Source organism: Temnothorax longispinosus, unplaced genomic scaffold (assembly GCF_030848805.1).
Source record: "Temnothorax longispinosus isolate EJ_2023e unplaced genomic scaffold, Tlon_JGU_v1 HiC_scaffold_457, whole genome shotgun sequence".
Classification (NCBI taxonomy): Eukaryota; Metazoa; Arthropoda; class Insecta; order Hymenoptera; family Formicidae; genus Temnothorax; species Temnothorax longispinosus.
In genome coordinates this window covers 1-8,030 of record NW_027270294.1, presented here as the reverse complement: position 1 = coordinate 8,030, position 8,030 = coordinate 1, and the positions used below count along the sequence as shown (strand labels likewise).

At 35.5% G+C, this 8,030-nt stretch overlaps 2 protein-coding genes across 6 annotated transcripts; one reads left to right on the top strand and one right to left on the bottom strand.

The window, feature by feature from the left end:
- The first annotated feature begins 1,021 nt into the window (after window positions 1–1,021).
- Gcs2alpha (glucosidase 2 subunit alpha) lies at window positions 1,022–5,289 on the top strand. Of its 2 annotated transcripts, none has more exons than XM_071797133.1 (7): window positions 1,022–1,116; window positions 1,685–1,780; window positions 1,859–2,269; window positions 2,345–2,677; window positions 2,756–3,005; window positions 3,088–4,645; window positions 4,719–5,289. In XM_071797133.1, exons 1-7 carry the CDS (start codon window positions 1,037–1,039, stop codon window positions 4,829–4,831), a joined length of 2,841 nt encoding a protein of 946 aa, XP_071653234.1. In that variant the 5' UTR covers window positions 1,022–1,036; the 3' UTR covers window positions 4,832–5,289. The 2 variants fall into 2 exon arrangements, with proteins under 2 accessions (XP_071653234.1, XP_071653235.1); XM_071797134.1 differs by lacking the exon at window positions 1,022–1,116 and adding an exon at window positions 1,200–1,554.
- A 4-nt stretch (window positions 5,290–5,293) lies between these two features.
- Gphr (golgi pH regulator) lies at window positions 5,294–8,005 on the bottom strand. Of its 4 annotated transcripts, none has more exons than XM_071797136.1 (8): window positions 7,807–8,005; window positions 7,098–7,261; window positions 6,929–7,029; window positions 6,417–6,827; window positions 6,157–6,338; window positions 5,904–6,089; window positions 5,608–5,673; window positions 5,294–5,526 (listed from the first exon to the last, which is right to left on the bottom strand). In XM_071797136.1, the coding sequence occupies exons 1-8, from the start codon at window positions 7,846–7,848 to the stop codon at window positions 5,326–5,328; spliced, it is 1,353 nt and encodes a 450-aa protein (XP_071653237.1). In that variant the 5' UTR covers window positions 7,849–8,005; the 3' UTR covers window positions 5,294–5,325. The 4 variants fall into 4 exon arrangements, with proteins under 4 accessions (XP_071653237.1, XP_071653236.1, XP_071653238.1 ...); XM_071797135.1 differs by having other exon boundaries at window positions 6,929–7,035; window positions 7,807–8,003; XM_071797137.1 differs by having other exon boundaries at window positions 6,929–7,035; window positions 7,748–8,000.
- Window positions 8,006–8,030: the final 25 nt, after the last annotated feature.

The following is an 8,030-nucleotide window of genomic DNA, read 5'->3' as shown; positions in this document are numbered from 1 at the left end:
CAGAGAATCTACATTGATATTTCGGAGATAATAGACTTCGATGTAGTGATGAGAAAATAACGTTGCATCCATGTGGATAGTTTGTGGATAAATCTGCATCCATGTAGTCCACGTAAATTACGTGGATTCGACGAGGACTGTTTTTATCGGGGTGGTATCTGCGATAGTTGGAAAGAGCGGAATAAAGAATAATTTTAATCACAAAGATTTAAAGTAGGTAACAGTACAAAATAAAATTATTTAATTAAAATAAAATAAATAAATTTTTCTTGTAAAAAAACTTGGCGCTGCTAGACTTCGAAATTTAATAAGTACTGAAATTTGTGATTAAATAAAAAAACAAACATAATTTAGAGATCAAGAATGTGACGGGAGTAAAAAAGCAGCGCCAAGTTTTTTTTACAAGAAAAATTTATTTATTTTATTTTAATTAAATATTTTTATTTTGTACTGTTACCTCTTAAATTCTTTGTGATTAAAATGATTCTTTATAATATTATAATTTTGTTAAAGAGAATTAAGAAGCTATTACCACTTGGGTTGAAATAGGAAGACCCTTGAATGGGAACACAAAGATTTATGTATCACATGAATTTTATTTTTTAAAAGTAGTTGCACAACAATTATTTTTTGAAGCAATATATATATTCTTAATTGTTGCAATTGGCGCAATTTAAAGATTTCACATCTTTTTTTTAAATATATGTCACTTGGGTTGAGTTAGGCAACATAATTTTGTGATATAATAATTTTGTTAAGAAGAAATTAAAGCTATATACTACTACTTATAGGTTGAATTTTTGAATTTACAAAATACATTGCGTGTATTTGGCGACTTTTTTACCTTTTTTGAAAAAGGTAGTTACTACAAAATCCCGTTTACGCGAAGGAATTATCGTTTACAACTACTGCCTATAGCCTTATAAGCTCTTTTCTTTTTTTTAACAGTAATTAACGCGAAACTTAATCAGTAAGAGTTCCTCTAATTGTAAGTAAAAATACCTCGTCGCGCCATCTGTAAAATCAATCGCGCACGATGTCGCGCGAATTAATGCGATGCGAGGGCGATACGGCAGTGGTTAGTGGTTACTTCCTCAACATGGCTTCATGCGTTCGGTAAGTTTATTTTCGGCTTTTTAACCTTCGAACGCGAGGATACGGATTTGTCGCGGGCGTACGTGACTCGCTCGTCGCTCGTTCCGCGACGTTCTGGGCGGTCGCGGCGGTCACGTATCACGATTTTTCTCCGATGTAAAATCGCGACGTAGATTTCACGCAGATCCAGCAGATCGTTGATACGCCGCTGACGTGTCCCCCACCGCGCAATCTTATTTCCGATATAAATACTTTTTTTTCAATTAACTCCTCGCGCCGCCGGCCGCCAATCTAATCTAATCTGTCGCCGGGCGGCTGCGACACCGACCGCCATACGCTACAGTGAAATTGTACAGTTTTATAAACGAATCGTCGCCGTACAGATCACTGCGCGGCCGCGTTTTCCGGCAGGATTTCCTCCCGAGGTCGTTACCCAGCTGGGACGTGAAAGACCACGATGTAATGCACGCCGATAAGCATGACTTATCAATATTTCCCTTTAATCTGTGACTTACGTAGAACGTAGCCCGTTGTGTTCGCGGCAAGTGTTCAGATTTTGATTATCGTCTTGTTTTTGTAAACGTTTCAGGTTGGCTCTATTTTTAATACTACTGTGTTCTCCATTCATTACCGATGCAGTCAACAGAGACAACTTCAAAAGATGCGACCAGAGCAGTTTCTGCCGGTAAGGATTAGTTGTTATTGCAAAATACTTCAAAATACGTCATTTGAGAGGCTGACGTAATCTTTATTTTCTTTGTAGACGGTGCAGAGGAATGGAGGCTGGAAAAACGCCATATCAGCTTTTGCCGGATAAACTTGTACAGAATGAATCGATGATCATGGTAGACTTATTTAACAAGGATACGGGTGTCACCTATGTGGTGCAACTTATCACGTTAAAAGAAAGCACATTTCGGTTGCACATCAATGAAAAGAATCCACTGCATCCCAGATATGAAAATGAACATGCCCTTCACGATCAGCCTCAAACGGTAGAGATGGATGTTGTGGAAAGCACCGCTGAAACTATAACCGTGACCAAGGGCGATAACAAAGCCGTTTTATATATTAATCCATTTAGAGTAGAACTGTATTCCCAAGGTGTTTTAACGATATCGGCAAATGCCCGTGGTCTCATGAGATTTGAGCATTTGCGTACAAAACCAGTAAAGTGAGTATTGCTAGAAGATAAAATTATTGCATTAAGGTGTCGGTAATATAATATTATTACTTGTGTATTATATAGACCAGAAGGTGAAAATGCTGAAACAGCTGAAACAAATAATAATAATAATAATACGTATCCTGGTGATGGTGCTGACAATGATTCTGGTGCTTGGGAAGAGAACTTCAAGGAGCACCACGATGCAAAACCATATGGACCGGAAGCTGTTGCCATGGATTTTAGTTTTCCCGGATCAGAACATGCCTATGGTATTCCAGAACATGCTGATTCGCTAGCATTACAATCAACTAAATCGACTGATCCATATAGACTATACAATCTAGACGTATTTGAATATGAAACAAATGAACGTATGGCTTTGTACGGTGCCATCCCTGTTCTTTACGCTCATGGGTAAGAACATTTTAATAAGTTGAACAGCTCTAGGATTCGTGAGAATGTTTACGCAAAATTTGTTTTTGTATATTCTAGAAAGGAGAGATCATCAGCTGTTTTCTGGCACAATACAGCCGAAACATGGGTCGACATTCTATCGAGTGCAGACAATAATGTTGTGGAAAGCATTGTTAATTTCGTATCTGGATCAACTAAGAAATCTCAGGTGGATGCTCATTTCATGTCAGAATCTGGAGTGATTGACGTATTCTTCATGCTGGGTCCAAAACCACTTGATGTTTTCAAACAATTCATTGTTTTGACTGGTACAGCTCCTTTGCCACAAGTATGTTGAATACATATTGTAAAAAATTAAAAATTAAAATTAATTTTTTATGAAATATTTTCTTAAAATATGTGTCTTTTAGATGTTTGCACTTGGATACCATCAATCTCGTTGGAATTATAATGATCAGGACGATGTCGCAACGATCGCCGAAAGTTTTGACACACACGATATCCCACTAGAAGTTATGTGGCTTGACATTGAATATACTGACAACAAAAAATATTTTACATGGGATCCACGTAAATTCCCAAATCCTCTTGAAATGATACACAATCTCACTGCCAAAGGCAGAAAATTGGTAGTTATCATAGATCCTCATATTAAACGTGACACCAATTACTTCTTGCATAACGATGCTACCAGGTTGGGCTATTACATCAAAAACAGGGATGGAAAAGATTACGAGGGTTGGTGCTGGCCGGGAGCCTCGTCGTATCTAGACTTTTTCGATCCAAAAGTCATCGAATATTATACTGGATTATACAGTTTAGATAAATTCCACGGTACCACTAATGACGTTTACATTTGGAATGACATGAACGAACCGAGTGTGTTTAATGGCCCTGAAATAACGGCACCAAAGGATCTTGTCCATTATGGAGGTTGGGAACACAGAGACGTTCACAATATTAATGGACATATGTATATCCGTTCGACATACGAAGCTCTATTCCGTCGGTCAGGCGGTTCCCTGAGACCTTTTGTCTTAACGAGATCCTTCTTCGCTGGATCACAACGTTACGCGGCAATGTGGACTGGCGATAATACAGCTGACTGGAGTCACCTTCGTGTAAGCTATCCTATGTGTCTTTCAGTGACTATATCCGGAATATCATTTTGTGGTGCCGATGTTGGAGGTTTCTTCAAGAATCCAGATTCGGAATTGTTCATTAGATGGTACCAAGCCGCAACATGGCTGCCTTTCTTCCGTCAGCATTCTCACATCGAGACAAGAAGGCGCGAGCCATGGACATTCAATGAGGAAGTTACTCAAATAGTTCGTGAAGCACTCAGAATGCGATACTCCTATCTGCCATTGTGGTACACACTCTTTAGAGAACACGAAGTAAACGGTTATCCCGTTATACGTCCTTTATGGGCACACTATCCAACTGAATCGGGAACATTTACTATCGACGATCATTTGCTACTTGGCGATTCAATACTCGTACGTCCGGTATTACAGTCCAGTGCTACCGAAGTAGCAGTTTATTTCCCAGGAGAGGGCAAAATAACCTGGTACGATATTGATACAATGCAAGCCTACGAAAAAGGAGGATACGTTAAATTACCAGTAACAATTCACAAGATCCCTGTATTCCAAAGAAGTGGTTCTATCGTCCCACGAAAAATGAGAATACGACGTAGTACAGTTGCTATGAGGAATGATCCTTACACTCTGATAATAATTGCTGATAATAATGGCAAGGCTAGCGGCAATCTATACATTGACGATGAAATCAGTTTTGAATATCGCCATGGAAAATATTTGTATTTAAGACTAACGTTGGACGGTAATAAGATAACTTCAACTCTAATAGATAAACTAGCTTCGTATGAGACACAAAGCTGGTTAGAAAGAATAGACATAGCCAATCCACCACAAGGAATGAAATCTGCTCAATTGGAGTCTCACAGTGAGTAGTCAGATTCAAGTGTGATAAATCAGTCTTGCAAAAAATCGATATTAATAATATATATTGCTTACAGGTGTGGGAAAAGCAACATTGGAAACTACATATAATCCACATAACAACGTATTAACGATACGTAAACCAGCTGTAAATATGGGCGAGGAATGGACCATTGAATTATTACATTAGAATTATGATTCTACTCATAATCAACTCAGTATCCATACCATAATGCCAATTTTCTATTACTATTCAGTTATCTGTGATGGTTGTTTTTTAGAACAAATATAAATACAAATACAATTTAGTTAACTGTATAAAATAAAATTGCTTTTTTTTTTTCAGATTAATCAGTCAATTAAATTGCATAATACTTTGAAAGCTATAGATACAAATCCTCTGTAATTTATAGTTCTTTACTTCATGATTTAATAAAAAAATTGAAAATAAATTAATATTTCAGACTATTGTGGTACATTACAACAAAATGTTATTATATGTCAAGGGTATTTATTTAACTTGTTACCAGCGCCATGAAACATATATTTAAAATTTTATTATTCTCTTCCAGCATTAAACATATTTTAATAACTTATCTACCGAAATATCAAATGTAGGTTTTAAATAAACTACTTGGTAAAATAAGACTGATAAGATTTATCTCAAAAAGTACCTTTATTTCGTTATATGCGTTCCGTTGGCGCGTGCTTATGAGCTAGATATAAAAACACTAATGATGATAATGCTGATACCAAGAAAATAACATCGAACCATCTATGATAAAAATTAAACTGCAATTCTCCTAATACTTGCGTTATTATAATGCGGTATTCTGCCGGCATATTCATCCGCATAAGGAGTACAGAAGATACAAAATACATTCCCTGAAAATGAAAGCAACGCAGAATTTAGAATGTGAATAAACTCAATAAGAATTATGTATGTTTTATATTATATATACTTACCATTATTTGCGCAAGTATAAGTACAATAATATTTGACGACTTGCTGCTCGATATAGCATAGAAGAACTGAAACAGAAGTCAGTAGTGAGTATTGTTATTAAAACTGATGATAAAGTAATAAAACATTAATATTTATGTCCTTTACTACATATGTATGTATCTTGCTTTACTTATAATGTTAAGAATGTTTATTGTACAAGATCGACAGTACATATATAGGTCATTTTATAGAAATTAAAAAATATGTATAATTGCTATGCAAGGTGCTATATAATTACTATATGTATTTTACATACCTTTGTCAGAGTCAACAATAATCCACGTATGGACGTTACAACAATGCAGCCGACGAGGTAAAAAGAAATGTGTTGCGACCAAAATGTAACATCGATATTGAAACCAATCCAGTGCACCGCAATTTCGATTCCCCTGGTTACAGGATCTTTTTTGCCGACTCGATCAAATACTATGTTAATTGTAGACTATAAAAATATAATACAATAATGAATTATTAAACAAAAAATTTAATTTTTAATTAATTACACTTACAATGAATATCTTCCAAGTACAATATAAAGAGAAGAAATAACCTAGGAAATTAAAATATTTTCCTTGCCAAGTGGCAGCCCATTCCAGACGTTCTCTCGCATTTTGTATGTCATGCGCTTCCAAAAATAATTGTCGTGATAACTCTTCTAAAGCAGTAACTTCGATTTGTAATTGCCTGATACCTATAAATCGATTGTATACTGTATCATTAGAATGGTTCGTATTCACAGCTTCGTTGTAAAACTAAAGAGAATATATACTTTCTTGGTTTCCTTTTGTACCACCTAACGGACCCAACATCCCCCATAGTCGAGATCGAGTTTCGGTTTGTCCATCAGCTTCTCCTTTTCTAGCTGATGCAATTCTTTTCTTTTTTGCGATAATCATATCCATAGTTTGCAATAATCGTTTTTCTATGGACTGTACATCCGCATAAGAGACTGGACGCATAAAATAAGCCATTGAAGTGTACGGATAATTTACAGCGCCAAAACCCGACAGAAGGGCCATTACTGTAACACCTATAACACCTATTCGACTGACACCTTGCTCTATAGACAACAGTCCTTTCTTGGGACTCAGTATTGGAAAAGGATCACCCACTTTCCAGAACAGGTAAAGATAAAAAAGATATATAACAACTGTCAATGGCCGTATTAGATTCAGTCTTACTGTACAGATAAAAAAAAACTGATTAGATTTGACACAAATGTTTGACAAAAATAAACAGCAGAAATAAAATTTACAAAAGATATTTATAACGAATACATACCAAATCTGATATTGCTGATAATAAAATATGCTATATAAAATGGGATCAGGACTATCACCATAAATAGAAGCATGTAAAGGCCAGCATTCCAATGGAAATATCTAGAACTAAAGAAAATAGTATGTTATATCTTTTAACCGATAAAATGTAAGTTTATTTTTTAGGATACCTTGAGTCGAGCACTCCGGCAATTTCAAAAATAATTAATTCAAACATGGTGCAAGATAACGAAAACGTTGTTGAGAAAATTAGTTGTACTAATCTATGATGGACTTCGTAATCCCTGAATAATTTCTTCACAAAGAACACCCATCCTCCTAAGAAGAAAATTACCTGAAATATATGGGAGATAAATAAACAGAAACTATTGTACAGAAAAGAGTATCTACATCAAGTAAGCTCTTTTTAAAAACAAATAACATATTGAAACATACATATAGATTCGACATTTTACTAAATAAATGGTAAAGCTTTACAATATGAAATTTATTGTGTTATTCTGAAAAATACATACATTTCACAATTCAGTTACAGTTTCATAAATATGTAATATCGTTACATATGCAGAAAAATAAATATGTCGTTTATAAATATGTAACATTGTGTTATATGCAGAAAAATCCATAGATATTAATAATCCGCAAAGAATCAATACTGATAGAGAGTATAGCAAGAAACCTTTTCAGAAATACAACTAAGAGAGAGATTTATATAATTTTATATTACGTTTTACATTAAAAACATCGTTAATAACGAAATAAACAATCGTTCACATTCTTCCGAAATACATGTATGAAACACCACTACTCTCTTTATAACCTTAATCAGTTCGGGAAGTATCGATAAATCTGATTTTTGTAGTGGAAACGAATTTCCACCTGTGTTACGAGAATCACGATAGTGTCCTCGATGAAACCCATTTTTCGCTATCGCGGTCTTCACTTCGCATCGCGAAGTTTTGACCGGCGATACTCAGCACTTTTGACAGGACGCAGGTGGTTCCAGACCAAACACAACGGACTTACGTTACGTCATACGACAGCCGACAGCGTAAAGGCTTGTCCAAATGAATTTTTATGGCGTGGCGCATGAGAGTCGATTA

Bases quoted from the DNA above. Each gene is read 5' to 3' on its own strand.
- Gcs2alpha (XM_071797133.1), top strand. From the start codon at position 1,037: ATGTCGCGCGAATTAATGCGATGCGAGGGCGATACGGCAGTGGTTAGT. The intron at 1,781-1,858 runs GTAAGGATTAGT...TTTTCTTTGTAG, and splicing joins GACCAGAGCAGTTTCTGCCG to ACGGTGCAGAGGAATGGAGG. The intron at 2,270-2,344 runs GTGAGTATTGCT...TGTATTATATAG, and splicing joins TTGCGTACAAAACCAGTAAA to ACCAGAAGGTGAAAATGCTG.
- Gphr (XM_071797135.1), bottom strand. From the start codon at position 7,848: ATGGGTTTCATCGAGGACACTATCGTGATTCTCGTAACACAG. The intron at 7,036-7,097 runs GTATCCTAAAAA...TATTTTCTTTAG, and splicing joins GCCGGAGTGCTCGACTCAAG to TTCTAGATATTTCCATTGGA. The intron at 5,527-5,607 runs GTAAGTATATAT...TTTCATTTTCAG, and splicing joins TTATACTTGCGCAAATAATG to GGAATGTATTTTGTATCTTC.